At 50.1% G+C, this 27,197-nt stretch overlaps 3 protein-coding genes across 3 annotated transcripts in view; all 3 read left to right on the top strand.

Annotated features, from left to right (window-relative positions):
• LOC120303703 (acrosin-like) overlaps positions 1-641 on the top strand; it is a 9,967-nt gene extending 9,326 nt beyond the window's left edge. The window contains exon 5 of the mRNA XM_039333401.1: positions 1-641. This exon is cut by the window's left edge and continues 953 nt beyond it. The gene's annotated coding sequence lies outside the window, so the exon portion shown is untranslated.
• Positions 642-9,504: 8,863 nt separating this feature from the next.
• On the top strand, positions 9,505-19,258 carry LOC120303702 (acrosin-like). Its single transcript, XM_039333400.1, has 5 exons — positions 9,505-9,606; positions 11,281-11,481; positions 14,369-14,640; positions 15,830-15,978; positions 18,187-19,258. The coding sequence occupies exons 1-5, from the start codon at positions 9,530-9,532 to the stop codon at positions 18,766-18,768; spliced, it is 1,281 nt and encodes a 426-aa protein (XP_039189334.1). The 5' UTR covers positions 9,505-9,529; the 3' UTR covers positions 18,769-19,258.
• Positions 19,115-27,165, top strand: LOC120303690 (mucin-5AC-like). Its single transcript, XM_039333375.1, has 7 exons — positions 19,115-19,129; positions 19,273-19,357; positions 20,472-20,565; positions 21,041-21,241; positions 22,303-22,568; positions 23,439-23,584; positions 24,235-27,165. The coding sequence occupies exons 1-7, from the start codon at positions 19,115-19,117 to the stop codon at positions 26,674-26,676; spliced, it is 3,249 nt and encodes a 1,082-aa protein (XP_039189309.1). The 3' UTR covers positions 26,677-27,165.
• The last annotated feature ends 32 nt before the right edge of the window (positions 27,166-27,197 follow it).

The following is a 27,197-nucleotide window of genomic DNA, read 5'->3' as shown; positions in this document are numbered from 1 at the left end:
ATGAGACACAACAGATGCTGGAGGTGTGCAGTAGTAAGTCACCCGCTGTTGCAGGGGTCAGCTGTGATGCTTGGTCCCAAGGCCTTGGTATTTTGTAGGACTCACGGTGTGTGTGTGTGTGTGTGTGTGTGTCTCTCTCTCTCTCTCTCTGTGTGTGTGTGTGTGTGTGTGTGCGCGCCTATCTGGATAAGGAGACACCTGGATCATTCAGCAGCTTGATTCATGCCTACCAACTATTTCAAAGAGAAGACTGGAAGTTGCACTCTTCCTGGGGCTGCTCTTCTGTTGAGCAACATTTGTAATTCTATATTAGCAATAAAGTAGTATCTCTTCTAATGACTTGCATGGCTTATTCCACTGCACAATGCTCTTCAATTATCATATCCTTTAATATGTTGGCATCCTATCTTTCTGGGCTAAAATGGAAGCAGGGTATTCCAATAAACGTAGTCTTGCAAAAAAAAAAAAAAATTCAGCCTAGAAAAAGGTGAAGTCAAGCAGCAGCAGTTAGAGCCTCAGAGTTGGTGAAATGAGGAACTATCTAGCTTTTGGCACAAGATGATAGCAATAGCAACAGCACTTAGACTTATATACCGCTTCACAGTGCTTTACAGCCCTCTCTGAGCAGTTTACAGAGTCAGCCTCTTCCCCCCAATAATCTAAGTCCTCATTTTTAAAATTATAAACCTAAAGTACAGCTTAGTCCTGTCAACTCCTGCTGCTCAAATGCATTGAAAATTGCTGTCTCCTTGTGAGGAGCAATCATCTGGAGCACATGTGGGTGATCTCCCATCCTCCTTTTATTAGGAGAGATTCCAAAGAACAGATTTACTCACAGGTTCCTTGGTTCTTGCAATTTTTGCAGAGCTGTCTTCACCAAACCTCCCCTGGAAATTTTAGGTCTCAAATATTCTTAACTATAAAAATTCAAGCATTCTTTTAGTCATGAACTTCCTCACCGTTCTCTTGAAGTTTAATTATATACGTCTGATGCATTTAGGACTAGTTTCTTCACCAAAAGTTCTTGAGCAGGAGTGTTTCTTGTGGGGTATAGGAAGGGGGGAAGTTAAACTCTACAAGATGAACCAGGTTATCTGTAAAGACTTCTCTAATGTACAATTCTGGACAATTTGCAAACACTCTGTGCCATTTGGTTGCTAATCATTGTCACTGTGCTAAGGACTTGAATATTTGTTCTTACACAAAGATGGCTTTTAGTGAATCTCAAACTTGTTCTTAGCCATCAAACCCAATCAATAATTAATCACATTTGAACATTTTCTGCCACCATTCCCCGGTCAGGTGATCAAGTTACAAATCCCAGGCTGAAAGTTCATGGATCCACTGAATCTTCTCCAGAACAACAGAATTTGTGGGCATTCAGATTGATCTAGACCAGGGGTAGGCAACCTTGGCTCTTTTATGACTCGTGGCTCAGGAATTCTGAGAGTTGAAGTGCACGAGTCATAAAAGAGCCAAGGTTGCCTACCCCTGATCTAGACTGTGGGATGGTAGCTTTGATCTGAAAGCTGTCTGGAGCCAGAATCAGAACAGTCCAATCCTGGTGAAAACTGGAGTTCCCTCTTTAGCAAAAAGAGAAGCCCTAAACAATAAATGGAGCCTATGGTTCTTACTCTGCTTTCCTGAATCCTTCAGTTAAAACAAATAACAATAACATCACACAATCTTTTTTTAGGCAATGTATGAAAGTATACAGGAGTTAAGATCGCTCTCAGGTTATTGCACTGCATTGATTTAAAGCAGTGTTTTACAATCTGGGCAACTTTATGTGAACTTCAACTCCCAGAATTTTCCAGCCAGCAATGCTGACTGGGGAATTCTGGGAGTTGAAGTTCATATGTTTTAAAGTTATCAAAGTTAGGAAATGTTGCTTTAAAAAGTTGTGGCCCTTTGCAATCCCAGCTCTGAAGTATACACTGACCAAATACTTTGAGGATGCTCACTTTATGTGTCTAACAAAACGGGCCTTCTCATATTCTACAGATACTTTACTCACGTTGTCTGAAAAAAAAAATTCTGCCCAAATGCTCTCAGAAAACATTCATTGGGAGGCTGATAAAATTCCAATTCACCAAACTAGATTCTGCTGTGAGAAGTGAGTAGCCCCCCATTTTTTTCCAAACCAGATTTATTTGGAAACTCAAGGACTAGAGATGTTAGGGGTGAAGGAAGTGTTCACTTGCGCTCCTTCAAATGCTGCCTCACTTCCCTTTCTCAAAGCTTCAGTCTCCAGAGAGCAAATGCAAGTGTGATTCATTGGATTGGATGGGCTGACTGCTTTTTAAAAAACAGAACTTCCCTAAAGAAAAGTGGGATATGGCTGGACTGCAGGAGAAGGACTGGCGGAACCAGAGGGAGCAATGAAAAAAGGGAATCAGCCTAGAATCACTACATAGTCACAAATGAACTCAATCCGATTACTCTTGACTGCCATTGACCTTTATTTAATTCTAACCAGGTGCTGACCTGGTTGAGGAAATCCTTGCGCATAGGCTTTTAGCAACGAATCAGTTAAATTGAACTGTCTTGGGTGGACCTGGTCTTTTGCCTCTGACATGGACACCCTTAGCCCCTTTGGCTTGCTGAGATGTCTCCTCATTTCCCCAGGTCTTCCTGGTGGTTTTGCCCAATCACCCACTTGCCTCCTCCCCGGTTGGGCAATGATCTCAATGATCTGGGTTGCTGAGGAGAGAGAACCAGGATTCCTGGGTTTTATGATGTCATGTATTCTAGGAAGATGCAAGAGGAGAAGCACACACCTGGGCCTGCCAGGAGAAAGGATGGCAACTCTTGGAACCGGTCCACGTTGCAGAGGGCAGCTCCTAGTCCTTGCCATTTTGCAGCTGAAGCTGGCCCCTGGAGCTGCCTTGCCAGTCACAGAGAACACCTGCGAGTGAGTGGCAAAGGGAGGCTCTGGAGGACTGCCCTGTGGACAACACGGCCACCCCTGCCCCATGGGAGGCGTCACTGGGCTTCTGCCTTCTGCCAGATACGGCTGTCTTGTCTGCAAGACACGGCAGGCCCTGAACCCAGAGGTGGGGCCAAGCAAAGATTCCAGATATATAGCATCAAAGCTCTGGGAAAGAAGGATTTATGCTCCAGGGTGGAGAGGGTGGCTTATCCATACAGACCATGGCTTTTATCTCCTGACCACTCTCCATTCGTGCTTCTCTTTAGTGGGGTCTGTGGGCGGCGTCCGTTGGCAGCTAGCCACAACCTGCTGCGAATCGTGGGGGGCACCGATGCTCTGCCAGGAACTTGGCCTTGGCAGGTCTGCTTCCAGCTACCATCGCAAACAGGCTACGTCAACGCCTGTGGAGGAACGCTGCTCAGCTCTCGCTGGGTCCTGACTGCCGCCCACTGCTTTGAGACAGAACAGTGAGCAAAAGGGGGGGGTGCCTCTTGGGGGAGTGGGGTGGGCAGGGCTATGCTACAGGGACCTCCAACTGGGTAGCCCAGAGCCTTTTGGGAATGAAATCCATGGTTCATCAATAGGGCCAGCCTGGCATTGATCCACATGCAGGTCTCTTCTTTTTTCCTCCAAAGCAGTGATTCTCAACCTTTCTAATGCCGTGACCCCATCATACAGTTCCCCATGTTGTGGTGACCCCCAAGTGGGTGTGGCCACCAATAAGAGGGAGTAGGACAGCTAAAGGGAAAAAAATGGCGGACAGCATGGTTTGGCGACCCCCGTGAAATGGTCATTCGACCCCAAATGGGGTCCTGACCCACAGGTTGAGAACCACTGCTCCAAAGGCCTTTGAGGTTATTTCTTGTCCCAGTTCAGCTTCCTTTCACAGGGTGACCTCTGTAATTCAGGAATTTGATCTCTCCAAAAAGGAGGACAGCAAGCAACAGGCCCTGAGCTGTAGATTGCTTACCACCTTATGATTTCCATCCATCCTTCCTTCCTTCCTTCCTTCCTTCCTTCCTTCCTTCCTTCCTTCCTTCCTTCCTTCCTTCCTTCCTTCCCTCTCTCTTTCTCTCTCTCTCTCTTCCTCCCTCCCTCCCACCTACTTCTCTCTCTTTTTCTGTCATGTACAAATGTTTCCTTATAAAAGTTATATGCCTTGCTTCAGTGTCTCTCTCCTCTTACATTAATTTCAAGGAAGGAGGGAAGGAAGGAAGGGAGGAAAGGGAGGGAGGGAGGAAGGAAGGAAGGAAGGAAGGGCTGTCTACCCTTCCTGTTCCTGTTGCTCTTACCAGCAGGCCCTCCTGTCCTCTTCCTCCAGGGCTTCCTCAAGGGGTCCAAGGCCCTGGGCAGACCCTCTGAAATATCTTCTCCGGACATGGACCTGTTCTTTGTTCCAGGGAGGTATCATGGTACAGGGTGGTGCTCGGGCTCAACCGGATCTCCCAACCTAGTCCTGATGCCCAGAACCGTCTGATCAAGAGGGTGATCAACCATAAGCTATACAAGAACGAACTGAACAACACAGACGGAGGGATACAACACGACATTTCCTTGGTGGAGCTGACGGAGCCGGTCCGCTGCAATGACTACATCCAGCCGGCTTGTTTGCCTGACAAGAGTGTGACCATCTCAAAGCTTGTCCAATGCTCTATCAGTGGCTGGGGAACCATGGAGGTCAAAGGTGAGGGGCTTTGGGGGGGTGGGAAAGGGCCCCTGAAAAAGACTGAAGGCATGACTAGAAGCAATAGATGGGAAATTAATCCAGGAGAGAAGCAATCTGGAACTAAGGAGAAATTTCCTGACAGTCAGAACAATTAACCAGTGGAACTCCTTGCCTCCAGAAGTTGTGAATGCTCCAACACTGGACGTTTTTAAGAAGAGACTGGATAGCCCTTTGTCTGAAATGGTACAGGGTCTCCTGCTTGAGCAAGGGGCTGGACTAGATGACCTCCGACTCTGTTATTCTGTCATTCCATGGTGGAGACAGTTGCGCCTCTTGAATCGTTGAGCATAGGAGAAATGCAGGCTGGTGATCTGTTCTGCCTTCTCTCCACAGCCCAAAGGCAGCCTGACGTGTTGCAGGAGGGGATTGTTAAACTCATCCCTCACCACACATGCAGCAGCATCTCATGGTGGCACAAACGCATCAGGCCCGAGAACATCTGCGCTGGACACGAGAAAGGAGAAATCAATACGTGCCAGGTAGGCAGCTGGGGGCTTAGTTGCCCCCCCCACATCTTCCAGGGACTCAACTAGCGTTTCGGAGGTTGACCTCTGGAACGTTAAGCCTTTCTTCTGAAGAGGGCTCCTGGAGAATAATGTTTAATGTTTGAAGAACACTGTGGTGACTTTTTCACCATGGAGACAGTGCTTCTCAACTTTGAGATGTCTGGACTCCCAGAATTCCCCATTCAGCCACGCTGGTTGGGGGGATTCTGGAAGTTGAACCCAAAGGTGCTTTTTTTCAGGAGGCAACTGGACTTCCTTGTTTTTCTTTGAAGACCTTTCGCTCCTCATCCCAGAAGCTTCTTCAGGTTCTGACTGGGTGGTGGGGAATGAGAGGATTTATACTCCTTGCGGACAGCTGGCCATTTGCAGTCTTTTAGAGAGTCGTTGAGGCTGTTTGGAAGCTTGTTTGTGTCCTGAAGGTCACCTGAGAGGTGCAAATGGGTGTGGAGCCTTCGAATGGTGTGGGAGTATGAAGACGTTGCCGACTACAGGGACCATTTGTGCTTCAGTCTGAGATGCAGACAACACAGAGACTCTTCTCCAACAGCCTCCACCAGTCTTCAACAGTGAAGGGACGCAGGGCCCAAAATATCCTGCAGCCCAGAAGGCTCCACACAGACTTGCACTGCTCAGGTGACCCTGAAAACACAGGTAAATGTCCAAATGGCCTGAACAACACTCAAAAAGACGCAACTTCTTCTCAGGGGCAAGCATTGCCTACTCTGGCCATCCTGATCCATTAATGATGCCCTCTGTTGACAGACAGTTTCCAAATGCCCGTTGACTCTGGGTCATGACTTCCTTCTGCTTGGCAGGCTGTGGCAACTCTTGGCAACTCCAAGCGTATCTGTCAAGTTCATCTACAAGAGCTCACTTCTCCTCACTGATGTCTCTATGGAGATTCCCTGTCATTTAGGTCATGGTTGTCCCAAAGGTGCTTTTTCCAAAAGGCAACTGGACTTTCTTGATTTTTTTTCTTTGAAAAGGTTCTGCTTCTCATCCAAGAAGCTTCCTCGGTTCTGAAGAACTCACGCTTTTTGGTTGAGAACCGAAATGTCTTCGGAGAATAAATGATCTTCTCAACGGTGGCACTGAACGCTAAAGGGACGGGCAGGGGAGAATCCAACTGCAATCGTGGGTGGTCTGCTCATCGCCACCTTTCCCCCTTCCGGCTCTAGGGCGACAGTGGAGGGCCTCTCATGTGCAGGGAAGAGCGATCCGAGCGGTACTTGGTCGTGGGAGTCACCAGCTGGGGACTAATGACCTGTGTTAACTTCCGGAAGCCAGGGGTCTTCACCTCCACACAAGTCTACATCGACTGGATCGCAACCATGACCAAAGAGGATCTGTACAAGGCAACCCACAAGCCAGTGCTGGCTGCGGTCTGGCCTCCTGAAAAGCCATTGCCAACATCCCCGACCCAATCCAGCACCCCAAAGGTGATGTGGGAGCGTCCCAAGCCCCCTTCTTCACCCAGGCCTCCAACTTTCCCTTCACTCACACCAGGGCCCATGGTTCCCCCTTCCTCTCCTTTCACACCAAGGCCCAGGCCTCCCCCTCGGTTCACACCTGCTCCCAGGCCTCCCCCTCGGTTCACACCTGGGCGTAGGCCTCCCCCTCAGTTCACACCTGCTCCCAGGCCTCCCCCACGGTTCACACCTGCTCCCAGGCCTCCCCCTCAGTTCACACCTGCTCCCAGGCCTCCCCCACGGTTCACACCTGGGCGTAGGCCTCCCCCTCAGGTCACACCTAGGCGCAAACTTCCCCCTTGGTTTATACCTGGGTATAGGCCTCCCCCTCAGTTCACTCCTGGGTACAGGCCTCCCCCTTCCTCTCGGTTCACAGTTGGTCCCAGGCCTCCTCCTTCCTCTCAGTTCACACATGCTCCCAGGCCTCCTCCTATGTGGAAGCCCTCACGGTGGTACTTCCTTCCTCCCACACGGTGGTACTTAGTTACTGGGACAAGGCCGTCAAAATGGGGAACCGTAACTCCTTCATGGAGAAGAACCCATGCTACTCATCGTCCCTGGACAGGGCCTGCCCTATGGAGTCTGACACGACATTTGAGGACAACTCCCAGAAAGTGGTACCATAGGGCCAGGCCCGCTGGAGGGTTTGGGCAGACGTGGGCCTCACATCAATTACAACAGCAACCGAACCCCAGATTATCGCCCCCTGGTCATTATGTCTCTTACAACTGGAATCCAAGTTTTGCCCAACCTGGCAGTCAGTCTCCCATGCTCTTGCCCCCCAGAGGACCCCACAGGGGGTAGATATCTTAAGAGAAGCAGGACAGAGGACAGCAGGAAGGAAGAAGCCCTCAGGGATGGTGCCCTGGTCCCCATCCTTGTTTGGCCATAAACCAAAAGTCACTTCTTCCACTGGGATCCCCAATCCCAGCGTCTTGTTCTCTCCAACATTCCCGGCTGAAGTGAGGGAATCTTGCTACAGGTTGATTTCACCTTCTTATAACTAACTTTCGTTGGAATTTCTCGTAGGACTTTATTTATTTATTTGGTTCTTTAAAGTGCACGTTGAAATAAAAAAATATATTAAAAAATTAATATCGGACGTGTGAAGATATTTGTGGTCTGGAATTATACACTGGGAAATTAATCCTCTTCAGATTATGAAAAAATGGTGCCAACGTGGATTAGGGGAATGAGAAAGAAAGAAGAAAAAAAGGAGTTCCCATTTTGCTCCTCCCAAGAAAGTGGAAGCCAATTAGAAGCTGGGTGAATATTGATGGTGCAGAGATGATGGAGGTTACATTGTCCTTCTCAATAGAGAATATATCCTCTCACAAAGGAGATCCTTTTAGATATTTGTAGGCTGCTATTATATTCCTCCTCCATCATCTCTTGGGCAAGCTACGCGTGGGGTCCTTGGTGCTCTCTGAGCCTGGATGTTTTTCTTGCAGATGTTTCATGACCCAACTAAGTAATATCATTAATGATACTTGTGAGGGTAGCATTGATGAGGTTACCGAGTTTGGTAATGAAAGGCCTGCAAGAAAAACAACAAAGCTTAGAGACCACCAAAGACCCCAGAGTCCTCCTCCTTCCTCCTCCTTCCTCCCTGGCAAATCCCCCTCCCTTCTAGCATTGATGATGTTCCCTAGTTGGTTCATGAAACATCTGTAAGAAAACAGCCAAGTTCAGAGAGCACCAAGGACCCCTCAGTCCTTTTCTCCTCCTCGTCATCATCATCATCATCATCATCCGCCCTGCACAAAACCTACTCTCTTCTAGTACTGTTGATGTTCCCTAGTTGGGTCATGAAACATCTGCAAGAAAATCGCCAAGGTCAAAGAGGATCAAAGACCCCTCAGTCCTTTTCTCCTCCTCCTCCTCCTCCTCCTCCTCCTCCTCCTCCTCCTCCTCCTCCTCCTCCTCCTCGTCATCATCATCATCATCATCCGCCCTGCACAAAACCTACTCTCTTCTAGTACGGTTGATGTTCCCTAGTTGGGTCATGAAACATCTGCAAGAAAATCGCCAAGGTCAAAGAGGATCAAAGACCCCTCAGTCCTTTTCTCCTCCTCCTCCTCCTCCTCCTCCTCCTCCTCCTCCTCCTCCTCCTCCTCCTCCTCCTCCTCCTCGTCATCATCATCATCATCCGCCCTGCACAAAACCTACTCTCTTCTAGTACGGTTGATGTTCCCTAGTTGGGTCATGAAACATCTGCAAGAAAATCGCCAAGCTCAAAGAGGATCAAAGACCCCTCAGTCCTTTTCTCCTCCTCCTCCTCCTCCTCCTCCTCCTCCCCTCCCCCCCCAAATCCTACTCTCTTCTTGTTCTGATGATTTTCCCTAGTTGGGTCATGAAACAGCTGCAAGAAAACCACGCAGCTCAGAGAGAACCAAGGACGCCACAGTTCAACCCAAGCTACAAATATACTCTTCTATCAGTAGCATCTGCACCCTTCACCATTCTCAAGGGACTTGGCCTCCAAACCCTTTCCCATTTTGATAGTGCTTCTCTGAACCCGCTCCAGATCGTTTACATTTTTTGTAAATATAACTGGACAAAGTCCTCCGACAACAGTCCAGCCTGCTGCTCGCTCAGACGTCCTGTTGTTGCTGACCCAATAAGACAGCTGGCATTCCTGACCGCTCCCTGCCCCCACGTGCAGAATGGGTTCCCTTCCTCAGCAAGGTGGAGTGTTTTGAAGGCCCCAGCCAGATGCCCAAAGGGGGTCCCTGCCATTGGCCCTTCGAAAGCAAACAGCAGCAAAGAATTGTGGTCCTTCAGTGTGATGTCACATTGTCTGTTGGCTAATTGGCTGGGGACTGAAAGGACAGTTTGTGATGTCATGAGCCCTGGGAGCAGGAGGTGGGACCCGACACTTGTTGAGCGATGTAGGATGAAGAAGCTGCTGCTGCTCCTCTGGGCAGTTGATGCGCTGTGTTTAATCTACGATAATGAAGAGGACACTTGCACGTAAGTGAGGGCCACAGCTGGAGGGGGTCCCTTCACGGTCAACATTTGGTTGTCCTGGTGGCCGGAGTGGGAGGGATGGTTGTTGGAGATGGGTAGCAACAGCATAAACGGTGACCTTGAGGTCCTGCTGGGGGTTGTCCCAGCAGGCTGGACCCTGGAGGAGGAGGAGGAGGAGGAGGAGGAGGAGGAGGAGGGGAGGAGGAGGAGGAGGAGGAGGAGGAGGAGGAGGAGGAGGAGGAGGAGGAGGAGGAGGAGGGAAAGAGCTGGTTGCCTCCCATATTTCCTTCCTGCCATTCTTCATTCAGTTTGATAACAAAAAACTTCCTCCTGAAGCTTCTTCTCAGAAGAACATCTGGGTGGAAGAAGATTCTTGGAGGAGAAGTGAAACATTTTCAAAGGAAAAAACCCAAGAAAGTCTAGTTGATTTTTGGAAAAAGAACTTTCTTTCTCATGATCTGGACGATGGAGAATCTCCACAGACACCCTTGCAGTCTTAGTTCAATTGCCTTTCCGGTCACATCAATGGGCTGGGTTCATACAACCATGTGTGTGTGTTTGTCTCTCTGTGTGTATGTGTGTGTGTGTGTGTATTTGCTGATATGCTACAGGTAGCCCTCAACTTAATGCCACAACTGAGTTCGAAATTTCCCTTGCTAAGTGAAACATTTGTTAAGTGAGTTTGCCCCATTTTACCACATTTCTTGCTACCTTTGTTAAAGGAATCACTACAATGATTAAGTTAGTCAAACTATTGTTAAGCGAACCTGGGTTCCCCCTGGACTTTGCTTGTCATAAGTCACAAGTCCCTTTTTTCAGTTGTGATTTTGAACAGTCACTAAATCAGTGGTTCTCAACCTTTTTAATGCCGCGACCCCCAACCGGTCGTACGTCGAGGACTAAACAACCGGTCATAAGTCGAGGATTAAACCAGTCGTAAGTCAAGGACTTTCCCTGCCCTGGAGCGCTGCGCATGCATGGTGCCACCCGCTGTGCCGGCCGAGGCGTAGCTGGCAAGTGGCAGAGACGGCGCAGGCGACCACCGGCTGGGCCACCAACTGGCCCAGCCCAAGGGAGGTAAGGCACCCGCCGGGCCCCACGCGCGCCAGCAACCCTCCCTGCGCCCGCCGGCCTCCCCCCTCCCACCCCTGGCCCTCTTTTACTTACATTTTGAGTAGTTGCTCAGCAGGGAAGGGTGGAAGCTTCCAGACAGCTCACCTTCGCTGCAGACAACTTGCAGCACCGTTTGCAGACTGGGACCTTTGGCGGGCTCAGCAGGGCAGAGACAGCCTGGACAATTCCTATTGGCTTTGGAAAGCCAATAGAATTAGTCTCTATTCAAGAGAGTCTATTCTATTGGCTTTCCAAAGCCAATAGAATAAAAGGGAGTAGCACAGCTAAGGAAAAGGGGGGGGGGAAATGGCGGACTGCATTGTTTGGCGACCCCCGTGAAATGGTTGCTCGACCCCAAATGGGGTCCTGACCCACAGGTGGAGAACCACTGAACTAAATGAACTGTTGTAAGTTGAAGACTGCCAGTACACAACCTTATATTTGTCTATGTCTGTATAATGTGTTTTGTTAGTCTTGTACACCAGTGATTGCAGGACCTCAGGGGAGGCTGTAGCTAAATCCATCAATCAATCCATCAATCAATTGCCCCCTCTTTTTCTGCAGGAGGGTGTGTGGCAGCCGGCCACTAGCCATGAGCCACGGCATGCTGCGGATTGTGGGCGGGATCGATTCCCTGCCAGGAACGTGGCCCTGGGTGGTCAGCTTCCAGTTCCCGACCCGGCAGGGCTTCCACCATTTCTGTGCCGGCTCCTTGATCAATTCTCGCTGGGTTATTTCGACGGCCCAGTGCTTCCTCATTCTCAAGTGAGCAAAACAAAAAACAACAAGAATGTCCCGAGATCAAAAATGAGAACCAGTGAATCTCTAGGTCAGGGGTCTTCAAACTTGGCCCTTTGATGACTTGTGGACTTCAACTCCCAGAGTTCCTCAGCCAGGCATGTTGGCTGAGGAATTCTGGGAGTTGAAGTCCACAAGCAGGGGTCTTCAAACTTGGCCCTTTTATGAATTGTGGACTTCAATTCCCAGAATTCCTCAGCTAGGCATGTTGGCTGAGGAATTCTGGGAGTTGAAGTCCACAAGCAGGGGTCTTCAAACTTGGCCCTTTTATGAATTGTGGACTTCAATTCCCAGAATTCCTCAGCTAGGCACGTGTGCCTGGCTGAGGAATTCTGGGAGTTGAAGTCCACAAGTCATCAAAGGGCCAAGTTTGAAGACCCCTGCTCTAGGCCATTGTTTCTCAATTGTAGCACCTTCAAGATGTGTGGACCAATTCCGAGAATTCCCCAGCTAGCCACACTGGCTGGGAAGTCCATGTTTCTTCAGGTTGCCAAGCTGAGAAGCTTCTGCTTCAGAAGTTGTCGTACTAGCTGGGGATCCCACAGGTGGTTTTTCATGAGGCAACTGGGCTTTCTTTTTTCTCTCCGAACACATTTCACTTCTCATCCAAGAAACTTCTTCAGCTCTGACTGGATGGTGGGGAATGGAGCTGAAGAAGCTTTTTGGATGAGAAGCAAAAAATCTTCAGAGAGAAAAAAGAAAGTCAAGTTGCCTTGCAAAAAAGCAACTGTGGGACAACCGTGACCTGGATGACTGAGAACCTCCGTAGACATACTAGCTGGGGAATTCTGGGAGTTGAAGACCATGCATTTTCTGATTGCCATGGTTGAGAAGCTTCTTGTTGAGAAGCTGCCATACTGGGGGTGGGGGGTGGGGAAGGAGCTGATGGCTCTTTTTATCTCTTGGATTTAATTTGCACCTTCTTGGCTTTGTCTTCTTCCTAACCCTAACCCTAGCCCTAGCCCTAGCCCTAGCCCTAGCCCTAGCCCTAGCCCTAGCCCTAGCCCTAGCCCTAGCCCTAGCCCTAGCCCTAGCCCTAGCCCTAGCCCTAGCCCTAGCCCTAGCCCTAGCCCTAGCCCTAGCCCTAGCCCTAGCCCTAGCCCTAGCCCTAACCCTTGCCCCAGCCCTAGCCCTAGCCCTAGCCCTAGCCCTAGCCCTAGCCCTAACCCTAACCCTAACCCTAACCCTAACCCTAACCCTAACCCTAGCCCTAGCCCTAGCCCTAGCCCTAGCCCTAGCCCTAGCCCTAACCCTAACCCTAACCCTAACCCTAACCCTAGCCCTAGCCCTAGCCCTAGCCCTAGCCCTCGCCCTAGCCTTAGCCCTAACCCTAACCCTAGCCCTAGCCCTAGCCCTAACCCTAACCCTAGCCCTAGCCCTAGCCCTAGCCTTAGCCTTAGCCCTAATCCTAGCCCTAGCCTTAGCCCTAGCCCTAGCCCTAGCCTTAGCCCTAATCCTAACCCTAGCCCTAGCCTTACCCTTAGCCCTAACCCTAACCCTAGCCCTAACCCTAGCCCTAACCCTAACCCTAACCCTAGCCCTAGCCCTAGCCCTCTAAACCTAACCCTCTAACCCTAACCCTCTAACCCTAACCCTAACCCAATTGACCTTTAAGAGAAATTGTACTGTGTCAACCATCTTATCAAGGAGAGATCCAATCTCTTTCAAATTGTCTGTGAGACATGAGCTCTCCATAACACTTGATCTCTGGATGCCACCATTCTGAGTTCCTTCAACACTAGAAGCATGGTTATCAAGCTTGATCTCTGGATGCTACCATTTTAAGCATTCAGCACTAGAAGCATGATTGTTGCAGTCCGGCCATCTCTAGAACGTTGCATGCTTCCAGCTGCAATTCCATTCAAAATGTCTTAAGGGGTCTCCCCAAAAGGAAAAAGTGTAGAAACATGCAAATTTCTAGAGCAAAGAAACTCACAGAAGTCTGGAGATATCTCCAGAAGATCCCATTTCCAGTTAGAACATAGAATAATATGGGTGGAGGGGACCTTGGAGGTCTTCTAGCAGATGTCTTTTCACGGAGTCCTCTTTGGCCTTTCAGCCTAGACCAGTGGTTCTCAACCTTTTTAATGCCCCAACCCCCAATCGGTCGTATGTCGAGGACTACTCAACCGGTCGTAAGTCGAGGACTACTCAACTGGTGCAGCACCGTTTGCAGAATGGGACTTTTGGCGGGCTCAGCAGGGCAGAGACAGCCTGGACAATTCCTATTGGCTTTTGAAAGCCAATAGAATTAGACTCTATTCAAGAGAGTCCATTCTATTGGCTTTCAAAAGCCAATAGAATAAAAGGGAGTAGCACAGCTAAGGAAAAGGGGGGAAAAATGGCGGACTGCGTTGTTTGGCGACCCCCGTGAAATGGTCGTTCGACCCCAAATGGGGTCCCGACCCACAGGTTGAGAACCACTGGCCTAGACTCATCATCATTTGCTTAATTTGCTGGGGAGGGGGTGTTTTGAGACTCTTTGATTTCTCTTGAGTCTGGGGGCTTCCTCGCACTTGTCGCCCACTCCCCTCAGCATAAGAAATAATCTTCCTTCAAGGCTCCTTTCGTCCAGCAGGTAATGAATGAGAGGCAACATGATCCCCATGCCAGGTAGATGTTTGCTGTTTTCCTCAGATAAGGAGGAAGGATCCCTTCTTTTAGATGAGCCCCAAATTCTCCACTGTTCCTCCTGCTTCCCCCTTGGCATCCCAAGTCCCTAAACTGCAAGGGCTCATATGGGAATTGCAGTCAGGATCCTGGCCATTGCCTTCCCGTTCCAAGACATCAATGGACCTCTTAAAAGTTGACCTCGTCTTATGTAATGTGATCTCCTGTCTCCCCTTTTACCCAGGTACCTTAAAGTGGAGTACTTCAGACTGCAGATTGGGGCTACCCAGCGCTCCAAACCTGGGCCTGATGCCCAGAACCGGGTCATCAAGAGGCTGGTCAACCACGCTCGCTATGACCGTGACACGCACTTGAATAACATTGCTTTGGTAGAAATGGACAAACCCGTAATTTGCAACGATTATGTCCAGCCCGCCTGCCTGCCGGAGGGAGACCTGGACCTAGACTCGCTCACCCACTGCTACATCTGTGGCTGGGGCATCACGATCATGGAGAGTGAGAGTCCCCAAAATTAAATAAACCAGTAACAATCCCCACCCCACCCCCATCCCTATCCTCATGAAAATTGGGGGGCTCTAGGCACCCTCTGGGTTCAGTTCCCCAACACATCATCAAGTTTGGAGAAAAGTCTGAGAGACACCCAACCGTTGGTCAGGAGATCTTGAAGGCATCACACTGTAGTTTTAGAAAGTAGGAAAACAATGTGGTGCTGTGGGTCCTAGGCTGGGCATAGGAATATCGGAAGCAGGAAAAATGGGTCCTCTGCATCTCTTAAGGAAACTCTCTGATAGCATCCTTGGTCTAGTGCAGGGTTTGGCAACCTTGGCTCTTTTATGACTCGTGGACTTCAACTCCCAGAATTCCTGAGCCAGCTGTGCTGGCTCAGGAATTCTGGGAGTTGAAATCCACGAGTCATAAAAGAGCCAAGGTTGCCAAACCCTGGTCTAGTGAGAGCAGGAAGGAGAACATTGTCCTACAGTTGACCCAGAGTTTGGCCACTCCTGACCTCAGGAACCTTTGCTTGCATCTCCTTAAAGATATGCCTTTGTTCATATCTTTCTATCAGGTTCAGTGATTGATGGAAGTTGAACTAGAGAGCTGGGTGAGCCAAAAATAATATTTTAAAGAAAAGCTCCTCTTGTGTAGATAGAGATAGAGATGAGATGATGTTCCAATGCATTCTTTTGAAGGACAGGACTAGATATTACGTCCCTCTGGCTGCACTCCCAAGTTGTCCAAGTTAGTGGTGCCATTCACAACCACCTTCTAAACTTAGAAATAGAATACTAAGTCTGGGAGGGACCTCAGAGGTCTTCTAGTCCAGCCCCCTACGCAAGGCAGGAGCCCTATACCATCCCTGTCAAATAATTGTGCAAGTTAACTTGGTTAATTTAAACTGGGGAGAGGGCCGGGGAGGGATGTTAGTTTATCGCATGAATCCAACCTTGTTAGTTTAGGATGCGATGCATAGTGTGAAGCCAGTAAGTGACTTAATTCAATAACAAGGTCATTGGCATTATGGGAACTTAATCACAATACTAGCCGAGGGACTTTCCAGAATGAATCTCTGATATTCAGCCCTTCTGTTTGCACCTGAAGCCTGGGTCAAGAGGTCTGCTGAGGCCAGTCTCTGGTCAGGAACTGGATACTGGTGGGGTGATACAATCTTCTCTTCTGCTCACAGAGGGAGCCAAATATTCGGACATCCTACAAGAGGCCGAAGTGTCGCTGGTGGCCCGAAGTGAGTGCAACAGCTCTGAACAGTATTCGACACTCATAAGAGAGGAACACCTGTGTGCCGTGTCTGACGATCCCAACAAGGGCAGCTGCCGGGTAAGTGTGCCCAGGACAGAGGCCTCTTTACCTCGGATCTGCTCTTCAGGCTCACTCCCCTTCTCCAGGATCTGAGAGGTGCCAGAGAGAGAAAAACACAGGTAGTCCTCCTTTAAGGACTACTTGCTCAGCAATCACTAGAAGTTACAATGGTGCTGAGCAAGGACACTTTTCCAAAGATGCTTTTTCCAAAAGGCAAGTAGACCTGGGTTTTTTTTTTTTGTTGTTGTTTGAAAGCATTTCACTTCTCATCTAAGAAGCTTCTTCAATTCTAATGTCAGTTCTTAGTTCTTCCCCTAGAACGGAAGAACTTCTTGGATGAGAAGCAAAACATTTTCAAACAAAAACCAAGAAGGTAATAGTAATAGTAGTAAAGTTGGAAGGGACCTTGGAGGTCATCTAGTCCAATCCCCTGCTCGGGCAGGAAACCCTACACCATTTCGGACAGGTGGCTGTCTAGTCTCTTCTTAAAAACTTCCAGTGTTGGAGCATTTACTGCTTCTGGAGGCAGGTTGTTCCACTGATTAATTGTCCTCACTGTCAGGAAGTTTCTCCTTAGTTCTAGGTTGCTTCTCTCCTTGATTAGTTTCCATCCATTGCGTCTTGTCCTGCTTTCTGGTGCTTTGGAGAATAGCTTGACTCCCTCTACTTTGGGGCAGCCCCTGAGATACTGGAAGACTGCTATCATGTCCCCTATCGTCCTTCTCTTCGTTAAACTAGACATACCCAATTCTAGCAACCGTTCCTTATATGTTTTAGCCTCCAGTCCCCTAATCATCTTTGTTGCTCTTCTCTGTACTCTTTCTAGAGTCTCAACATCTTTTTTACATCGTGGTGATCAAAACTGGATGCCGTATTCCAAGTGTGGCCTTACCAAGGCATTGAAGAGTGGTATTAATACTTCACGTGATCTTGATTCTATCCCTCTTTTAATGCAGCCTAGCACGGTGTTGGTCTTTTTGGCAGCTGCAGCACATGGCTGGCTCATATTTAGGTGATTGTCTACTAGGACTCTGAGGTCCCTCTCACAGTTACTACTATTGAGCATGGTGCCACCTATGCTGTACTTGTGCATTTGGTTTTTCTTGCCTAAAAGTAGAACCTTGCTTTTTTCACCATTGAATTTCATTTTGTTAGTTAGTGCCCAGTGTTCAAGTCTGTCCAGGTCCTGTTCAAGGTTCTGTTGCCTTTTGGAAAAAAGCATTTCTGGGACAACTGTGACCTGGACGACTGAGAATTTCCATAGACCAGAGGTCCCCTGACCTTTTGGGCACCAGGGACCAGTTCTGTGGAGAAAAGTTTTTCTGTGGACCAGAGACGGTGTGGTTTTGTGTGCTGCCTGCATCCCACAGATGGGACTTTGCTTGTTTGTGCAGACCGGTTGCTGGTATGCTGTGGCCCGGTACTGGTCCACAGACCGGGGCTTGGGGACCCCTACCATAGACAACAAGGGGACTTATAACTGGTCCTCATGGCTGTGGCCATCATAGCATCCCTGGGATCGTGTACTTGGCAACCGACTCCCAGCTGCAGCATCCCATGGTCATGTGACCACTATTTGCAAACTTTGCTGCTGACTTCTGACCACAGAATCAAGGAGGAAGCTGGCAGGAGGTCAGAAATGCGCATCACAGCAAAGCGGTCAGTTTAACCATCTCTGCTAACTCCATCAACTTTGGCAGCCGTTCATCCATTGTGGGATTGTTGTTGTTGTTGTTAATTGCGAAGTCGTGTCCGACCCATCGCGACCCCATGGACCACGTTCCTCCAGGTCTTCCTGTCCTCTACCATCTTCTGGAGTCCATTCAAACTCATGCCTGCTGCTTCAGGGACTCCATCCAGCCACCTCGTTCTCTGTCGTCCCCTTCTTCTCTTGCCCTCCATCTTTCCCAGCATCAAGCTCTTCTCCAGTGAGTCCTTCCTTCTCATCAGGTGGCCAAAGTACTTGAGTTTCAACTTCAGGATCTGGCCTTCTAAAGAGCAGTCAGGGTTGATCTCCTCTAGGACCGACCGGTTTGATCGCCTTGCAGTCCAAGGGACTCGCAGAAGTCTTCTCCTGCACCATAGTTCAAAGGCCTCAATTCTTTTGCGAGATTACTAAGGGTTTATAAAAGGGCATAAAAGTGATTGCTGAGTCTTCTGCTGTTGCATGTCCATGGATGGTGATGCTGCGCTCCCTGGTTATGTCTCCTCTCCCTCTTCCTGCAGGGTGATGGCGGTGGACCCCTGATGTGCAGGACACCTCACACTGAGCGCTACTGGCTGATCGGTCTCAACAGCTGGGGCACTGGATGCTCCAGTGGCAAATCCCCCGGAGTCTTCACTTCCACCCAGTCCTTCCTCACCTGGATCAAGGACATCCTGGCGAACCCCCCTGCCTCTGGCCTCTCTCCTCCATTCAGACCAACCACGCCCCGCACCCCCACCCCTCCGCCCCCAAGCCGGTTCACGGGAGTGTATTATCTCAACCCCATTTACAAAAAGGTCAACGGGATGCTAGTTGGGTACTTCCCAGAGGCGAACACGTATAGCCTTCCGACACGCAAGTGGAGACCGCCCGTGAAACGCACCACCTGGCCTTGGTACACGGGACCCCCGAGGACATTCTCACCTTTCACCTTCTTCCCTCAGAACACACCACGGTGGCCAACCCCCACCACGGCCTTCCTGGGCTGGGGCAAGGGGCCTAGCATAATTTATAGGGTGCCCCGGAGAAAGTACACAGCCTTTCCGCACACCACGCGTTTTCGGTGGCCTCAGACACAATACTGGAACAGGCGCCCCCTTTAAGGAAACTGGGGACTTCCATCCCATCATGGCCCAGATAAAGCATCCACGACCAGGCTCTTTCTGGGGTAATCCCTACCACCCAGCTCCTGAACTTTTGACAACCTGCGTCCTACTTTTCATTTGCCCCATATTTTTTTTTATCATTTATCAGATTTCTGTAGCCACTTTTATAAACACACCATTTGAAATCGAGTTGGCCCCTAGCTCCTGGCCCCAAGCTCCACATGACAGCTGAATTTCGGACAGCTTAGGAACACGACTGAGCCCTGAGCCCACCAGAGAAGCTTCTCAGGAAACCTTATTTCAGACTAGGGTGCAAACGGCCGGTTCCAGGGACCAGGAGCCAATGTCCTGGCAGACAGCCTTAAGTCCGTTTCTGGAAGGAGAAGAGCTTCATCAGAGCTACCACGGCTTCACACCGTCACCTTGGTTGGCTGAACCCCAATGAAGTCTGGCAGCTGCTCTCCTGTAGAAACACACCCTGAATAAAATGTTTCCTTCCAGAAATGTGTCTTATTTATTTCATGGAACGCTAAGACGTTTCACCAGGCACGAGCAATATTTATCATTCTGCAGCTGGGATTGAAGAGTAGTTGTCCACCATGTCCAGAAATTCCAGACATCAACTGAGAAAGAAAACCAGAAGAATATTTGCATAAGGTGGTTTTTTGGGCAAAAGAGCTTAATTTTTAAAAATGGCGTTAACAGAAGGGCCAGTTATTAATACTGTTTTCCTAGGGCAGGGCTAGGCAACCTTGGCTCTTTTATGACTCGTGGACTTCAACTCCCAGAGTTCCTGAGCCAGCCATGCTGAGGGGAAAGGGAGAGGTTTCCAAGCTGAGCCAGGCTGGCTCAGGAATTCTGGGAGTTGAAGTCCAAAAATCATGAGGGGGCCATAGTTCCCTCATGCTGGCTCAGGAATTCTGGGAGTTGAAGTCCACGAGTCACGAGGGGGCCATAGTTCCCCCATGCTGGCTCAGGAATTCTGGGAGTTGAAGTCCACGAGTCATGAGGGGGCCATAGTTCCCTCATGCTGGCTCAGGAATTCTGGGAGTTGAAGTCCACGAGTCATGAGGGGGCCATAGTTCCCCTATGCTGGCTCAGGAATTCTGGGAGTTGAAGTCCACGAGTCATAAAAGAGCCAAGGTTGCCTACCCCTGGACCAGGAGAACACTATCCTTCAGCATTCTGCCTTGTGGGCTTGTCGTCACAAGGATAAATGTGACTCATCGAATAGCCCAAAGCACATATTCCGGTAGAGAGAAGTTCCCATAGGATGGGTTCCAGCTCAAGTCCAAAAGCTTGAAAGAGTAGACCTTTTGTCCTGTTAATTGATCCAGAATGGATCCTGTAATATTATCCTGGGACACACATATTTGCCTTCATTCATCCCTCCACCTTTTCTGTCCTGCGGTCCCTGGACTCAGGAAGGCCCCCAGACGGAGGACCAGGAATGATGGGTGCTTCTCAGGAGGACCTCCCAAAATGCAGACCAGATCCTGGCTAGCCACTCCTCCAATGACGCGGCTTAGTCTCCATCATCATCTGGGCCAGATGTGCCAAGGCATTTGGAAGGGGACAAATGCTGCTTGGAGCTGGCACATTCTGTATGAGGTCATACTGCCTGGGTGCTGATTGGCTGCAACTGGGCTCCGTGCACTTGTGACATCACGGCCGCTAGGAGAATGAGAGAATCAGAGGAGCATCTGGAGCCATCAAGAGGATGAGATGCATCCTCCTTCCACTCCAGATCCTGGCTTCTGTCTGGCCCACTCACACCATAGTTGATACTTGCGAGTAAGTAAGTGAGAAGGAGGAAAAAGGAGGACGGGCCCGATCCAGAAAGGGTTCCAAGAGGCAACCCTTGGAACGAGGCTCCCAAGGAGGCTATGTGCTTGGGAGGAGGGGTGTGGGTGAGGGGCCAAGCACCATCTTGGCTAGCATGGCTAGGATTATAGAACTGTGTGGTGGCGCAGTGGTTTGAATGCAGGACTGCAAGCTAATTCTGCTGGCTGCCCACTGCCAGCAGTTCGATCCTGACCGGCTAAAAGGTCGACTCGGCCTTCCGTCCTTCCGAGGTCGGCAAAATGAGGACCCAGATTGTTGGGGGCAAAAGGCTGACTCTGTAAACCACTTAGAGAGGGGCTGTAAAGCACGGTGAAGCAGTATATAGGTCTAAGCGCTATTGCTATTAGTTGCCGAGAGGGGGCATATTGGCTGACGGTCACCGTCCTGCTGCTAGTCAGGAATCAATGCTTGTTTCTCTCTCCAGTGTTTGCGGAAGACACCCCTTAGTGCCAGGACATGGCCGAAGTGAGCAGGTGGTGGGCGGAGTCGATGCCCAGGCTGGGGCGTGGCCTTGGGTGGTCAGCTTGCAGCTCCCCACGATAACAGGACACAAGCACAGCTGCGGAGGCTCCCTCGTGTCGGGCCGGTGGATTCTCACTGCGGCCCACTGCTTCTTGAACAAAAGGTGAGACCGTCCCACTTGGTGGCAGGAAGCATGGTGACAGGGTAGCCATCTTCTAGAGTTTGAGGGGCTGCCACAGAGAAGAGGGGGGAACAATCGACAAAGACGGGAAAGGAGGGAGTCAGACACCCCCAGTGAAGAGGTGGGATCTTATCTCGGTTCATTAATCACCTCCAGAATGACAGGTCCCTGTTGGGGCCCTATGCCAGTTGGCAGAGCTGGGTCTTCAGGCCTTCTTGGAAAGCCAAAATGGTGGGTGTGGGTCTTATCTTGGGGGACACCTTAAGAGACAGTGATTGGCTCAGAATCACCCAGTTGGATTTCATGGCTAAGGTGGGACTAGAACTCACAGTCCCCTGGTAATTGGCTTGAAGTCACCCAACTGCTTTTCATGCCTAAGGTGTAAGGAGGCACTAAAATTCTCAGTCTCCTGGTGATTGGCCCAAAGTCACCTAGCCAGCTGGTGGGATTCAGCCAGTTTGCACCAGTTTGGCAAAACCGGGAGCTAATTTTTTGTTGCCCAGGCCCAGAATGGACTTCCGGAAGCAGCATCCACACAGAGAACTGGTTGTTCACCTGTTTGGAATCCCACCACTGGCCAAAGTTGTTGGTTGTCTATGGAGATTCAGTCCTCCAGCTCCTCTTTGTCCCACAGGTGCTTTTGCCAAAGGCAACTGGACTTTCTTGTTTTTCCTTGAAGGTGCTTCACTTCTCATCCAAGAAGCTTCTTCAGTTCTGACTGAATGATGGAGGATGGAAGGATTTATATTTCTTGCAGTCCTCTTGCAGTCATCAAGGGGGTCCCACACTCATTTGCACCATTCAGGTGATGCTTAGGGCACTGATAAACCTCCAGGTGGCCTCAACGGCTCTCAGAGAGAGCACTAACAACCAGATGACTACCGCAAGGAATTCTCCACCATTCAGTCAGGACTGAAGAAGCTTCTTGGATGAGAAGCAAAACATCTTCAGGGAAAAACAAGGAAGTCCAGTTGCCTTTTGGAAAAGCACCTTCATGGCTGTTGGTGTGGTGGAAAGGGCTGACCCACTGTCTCTCTCGCCAGGGACCTTCCGCACTGGCGTGCAGTGATCGGCGCATGGAAGCTTTCTTCGCTGGGCTCCGAGGTCCATGTGCGCTACATCAAGCGAATAGTGATCCACGAGGACTACCAGAGGACCACGGAAACCAGTGACATTGCTCTGATGGAGCTGGACCAGCCCGTGAAGTGCAGCAACTACATCCAACCGGCTTGCTTGCCTGACATGACCGTCACCATCTCTCTCCTAAACCACTGCTACATCAGCGGCTGGGGCATCCTAGGAAAAACGGGTGAGATCCCAAGGCCGCCCTCTGCACCCCCAGGGCCCGGCCACCTCCCCGTGCCTTAGAAGCCCCATCTGAAACTCCTCTAGAAATTTGAGAGGGAGTGTTGTCTACACCCACAACGTGGCTGCCATGGGAGACTTCCTGGGTGCCTAAATAGCCGTGACAGTGAGTGTGGACAGAAGGCACACTCAGCCCCTCCTCACACACAGACACCCTTCCTTGCTCCCCCGGATGCTGCGGGCCTAGTAGATCTTTGTGGAGCAAAAATGCATTCCTGAAAACAAGTGTAATGCAATTTATTTATTTGCAGTTTGCCAGCTTCTTTTGCATCATCATAACTGTCACCAGCATCACCAGCACCATCAACGTTTAATGCTTGGAACCACTTTGAGTTCTGCCAGTCCTGCTTCTCTTCTCTTCTCTTCTCTTCTCTTCTCTTCTCTTCTCTTCTCTTCTCTTCTCTTCTCCTCTCCTCTCCTCCTATCTTCCCCCTCTCCTCCCCCTCCCCTCTCCTTTTCTCCTCTCCTCTCCTCTCTCCTCTCCCCTCCTCTCCTCCCATCTTCCCCCTCTCCTCTCCTCTCCTCTCTTCTCTCTCCCCTCCCTTCCTCCCTCCCTCCCTCCCTCCCTCCCCTCTCCTCCCCCTCCTCTCCTCTCCATTCTTCTCCTTTCCTTTCTTCTCCTCTCCCTTCCCCCCCTTCAGGGCTACTTAGGACAGCCTGGGGGAATGCTGGGTCTTAAACTTCCCAGAGGTCACCACCAAGGCCCTACTGCTCTCACCCAGAAGGCCCTTGGCTGAGAGCCCCAAAGCACCCTGGGAGGAAGGGGAAAATAGGCCTGCTAAGTCTCCTAAGCAGCTGCCTTTCCTTTCAGCAGCCAGGGAAGTGTCCGACACCATGCACGAAGTGAGGGTCAACCGCTTCTCTGTGGCTCAGTGCAACAGCAGCAGCTGGTACAACGGGGCCATTGAGGAACACACCCTCTGTGCAGGTTATGAGGAAGGAGGAGCTGATATCTGCCAGGTAAACCCCCCCCCCGTGGGAGACCCACTTGGTGGACCTTGAAATCCAGTGCTTTGGAATCAGCCGTAGGTTCTTGTTGCCTTCCTTCAGCACCAGCAGAGTTTCCACCTACAGGGAGCTCTTGATTTACGACCACAGGAGAGCCCAGAATTTATGTTGTACAGCGAGAGTTTTCCTAAGCGAGTTTTGCCCCATTTTGCAACCTTTCTAGCCACAGTTGCTAAGTGAATCGCTGCGGTTGTTAAGCTAGTCAGTTGTTAAGTGAACCCAGCTTCCCTGTCGACTTTCCTTGTCGCAAGAGGGGCTCACGTGACCCCAGGACACTGCGACCGTCACAAATATGAATCAGCTGCCCAGTGTCTGAATTTTGATCACGTGACCACGGGGAGGCTACCACGGTCATAAATGTGAAAAAGGGTCCTAAGTCGCCTTTTTCAGTGCCGTTGTAACTTTGAACGGCCACTAAGGGAACTGTTGTAAGTCAAGGACTACTTGTATTATGAACTACCTCTTTCATGTCCATCCAAAGGCTGCATCTTTCATCCCCTCGAGGCCCAGGGAGACGTAACCATCAGGCTCTCCCTATGCTTCCTCCTTTAGTGGTATCCTGCCGACCTTCAGCCGTCCTTCTCCCTGTGTTTTTCTTCCAGGGAGACAGTGGCGGCCCCCTCATGTGCCAGGAAGAAGACTCTCAACCGTTCTGGATCATTGGAATCACCAGCTGGGGCCAGGGCTGTGGGAAAGCACACAAGCCGGGGGTCTATACCGATACCCAACACTTCTACCCGTGGATAAAGCAGTTGGCGGGCCCGATGCCTCAGCCCCCGCCCACACCCATGCCCATCCCCACCATCAAGGTTCCAGTCCAGAGTGAGTCGACTCCTAACCCAACCTCTTCCCCAATCAGCTCCCCTGCAACTCCCGAAGCCACCAAAACCCCAGCTGGACCCCCCACTGTGTTGCAAACCACTTCCCCAAAAAATCCTTTGGTTTTTTTCTGGCCTCCAACCACGGCACAGCCTCTACGTCAGCCTAAAGCTCAACCTATGTCCCAGTCCACCTCTGGCGTCCCGTCTAAGCCCACAACCCAACTTCATGCCGAATCTCCAAACACATTAGAAATTGAAGTCGTATTTCAACCCGCCCGGGCTCCATCTTCACCTCATGCTAAGCCTTCATCTTCTTCTCCAACTCCCACAACATCCCATGTCCCGTCACCTTCATCTTCCCCTCATGCCAAAGTCCTGCCTGAATCCACAATCCAACCCACGGCCACCCCTCTGCTTGAAATTGAAATCGTATCTGAGCCAGTATCCAAGTCTCCACCTCAGCCTCCATCTCCACCAAAGGCGAAAGTCACATCTCTGCTTGCATCTATAATTCAATCTGCACTGCAAACCTCACCCCAACCTTCATCTCCAACTTCATCCAAGGCTGAAATCCCAAGTCAGACAACATCCCAGGTCCTGTCACCAAGTCACACAACATCCCAGGTCCTGTCACCAAGTCACACAACATTCCAGGTCCTGTCACCTTCATCTTCCCCTCATGCCAAAGTCCTGCCTGAATCCACAGCTCAACCCAACACCATTCCTCTGGTTGAAATCGAAATCGTATCTGAGCCAGTATCCAAGTCTCCACCTCAGCCTCCATCTCCACTGAAGACTGAAGGCACATCTCCACTTGCATCTATAATTCAATCCGCTCTCCAAACCTCACCTCAACCTTCATCTCCAAGTTCACCCAAGACTGAAATCCCAAGTCAGACAACATCCCAGGTCCTGTCACCAAGTCACACAACATCCCAGGTCCTGTCACCTTCATCTTCCCCTCATGCCAAAGTCCTGCCTGAATCCACAGCTCAACCCAACACCATTCCTCTGCTTGAAATCGAAATCGTATCTGAGCCAGCATCCAAGTCTCCACCTCAGCCTCCATCTCCATCGAAGACTGAAGGCATATCTCTACTTGCATCTATAATTCAATCTGCACTGCAAACCTCACCCCAACCTTCATCTCCAGCTTCACCCAAGGCTGAAATCTCAAGTCAGACAACATCCCAGGTCCTGTCACCTTCATCTTCCCCTCAGGCCAAAGTCCTGTCTGAATCCACAGCTCAACCCAACACCATTCCTCTGCTTGACATCGAAATCGTATCTGAGCCAGTATCCAAGTCTCCACCTCAGCCTTCATCTCCATTGAAGACTGAAGGCACATCTCCACTTGCATCTATAACTCAATCTGCTCTCCAAACCTCACCTGAACACAAAACCCAACCTCTTCCCAAGCTTGAAGTTCCAACAGAGGTTGGCTCCACATCTCAAACTGAATCCCAACCTTCTCCTGAAACAAAACCAGAACATGAAGCTCCCCATCCGTCTACAACTACACCTCAGCCTACATCCATAACTCCACCTCAACCATCTCCTCAGACTGAACCAGAACGTGAAGCTGCAACTCAGCCTGTGACTATAAATCAATCTACATCGGAAGCCCCAACTCGGTCTGAGACCACGTCTGAACCAGAATCTGAAACCACAGCTCATGTGGTCATCGTACCTCAACCTACATTGGAAGCCCCAACTCAGTCTGAGCCCCAATCTTCTCATCAAACCACGTCTGAACCAGAATCTGAAACGCCAGCTCAGGTGGTCATCGTGTTTCATACAACAGAAGCCCCAACTCAGTCTGAGCCCCAAGTTTCCCTTCAAACAGAACCGAAAATGGAACCTAAAGTTCCCCTTGAATCCACAACACTCCATCTGCCACCTGCAACTTCACCGCCCACATCTCAGTCCTCACCAGAAACTACGCCTCAACCCAAAACTTCAAGCCAACCTCACTTCCCCCAGACCCCATCCCAGCTTCACAAGGGGCAGGAAATCCTGCCCCTCATTGAAATCTCCCACACGGACAGCACCGTGTTTAGGTTCTTGAAGGTGATTAAGAAGTTCTTGCACATCATTAAGAAGGAGAAAAACGCCATGTGGTTCTGGCCCGATTTGTCAAACCTGAAACTCATCAAGGACGCGGATCTGGCTTCTGTTGAGGACGAGTTGGACAGCCTAGCCGAGGATGACGAGTCCGGGTGAACTGGAAAGAGACCCAGCATGCCTTTGGCCCACAGGTGTGCCACCAAAGTTGTGAACTCTCGGCAATGCCAGCGACATCCTTCGGGGAGCTGTGGCAGCACACTTGTCAAAACCAGAAAGTTTTGTTCAGGGCTCTGCTAATCTCACGTGCGCTGCGCCTTTGGGGCGATTTTACACAGCTCAGGATGGTGAGCTGAGCTCTATCCATGCCTGGTGCTTCTGAAGCAGGAGTGTGGTGACCACAGGCAGGGCAAGACCTGCAGGCTGCACGAAAACGGATGCCCCGAGGCCCCTGCGTTTAACCTTTCCCTGGGACCTCAGCACCGTCGGGAGAAGGCAAAGTATTGGGTTGCGTAAATATCTTGTTGTGCATACAAGCAACCCTTAACAGGAAGATCAACTTCTACAAAGGCTAAGAATTGGAATCTATATACATATAAGTTTAAATCCTGTTTCCCTCCCCCCTCCCCAGTTCTTCTTTGTGACAGATGTTTGGCAGTATGTTTCTTATTGTTTACAAA

This window comes from Crotalus tigris, unplaced genomic scaffold (assembly GCF_016545835.1).
Source record: "Crotalus tigris isolate CLP2741 ecotype Arizona unplaced genomic scaffold, ASM1654583v1 scf7180000024475.591531, whole genome shotgun sequence".
Classification (NCBI taxonomy): Eukaryota; Metazoa; Chordata; class Lepidosauria; order Squamata; family Viperidae; genus Crotalus; species Crotalus tigris.
The sequence above is the reverse complement of the archived record's forward strand: the minus strand, read 5'-3'. Positions and strand labels throughout refer to the sequence as shown.

Bases quoted from the DNA above. Each gene is read 5' to 3' on its own strand.
- LOC120303690 (XM_039333375.1), top strand. The intron at 22,569-23,438 runs GTGAGATCCCAA...TCCTTTCAGCAG, and splicing joins GGGCATCCTAGGAAAAACGG to CCAGGGAAGTGTCCGACACC. The intron at 23,585-24,234 runs GTAAACCCCCCC...TTTTTCTTCCAG, and splicing joins GAGGAGCTGATATCTGCCAG to GGAGACAGTGGCGGCCCCCT.
- LOC120303702 (XM_039333400.1), top strand. From the start codon at position 9,530: ATGAAGAAGCTGCTGCTGCTCCTCTGGGCAGTTGATGCGCTGTGTTTA. The intron at 11,482-14,368 runs GTGAGCAAAACA...CCTTTTACCCAG, and splicing joins CAGTGCTTCCTCATTCTCAA to GTACCTTAAAGTGGAGTACT. The intron at 14,641-15,829 runs GTGAGAGTCCCC...TTCTGCTCACAG, and splicing joins GGGCATCACGATCATGGAGA to AGGGAGCCAAATATTCGGAC.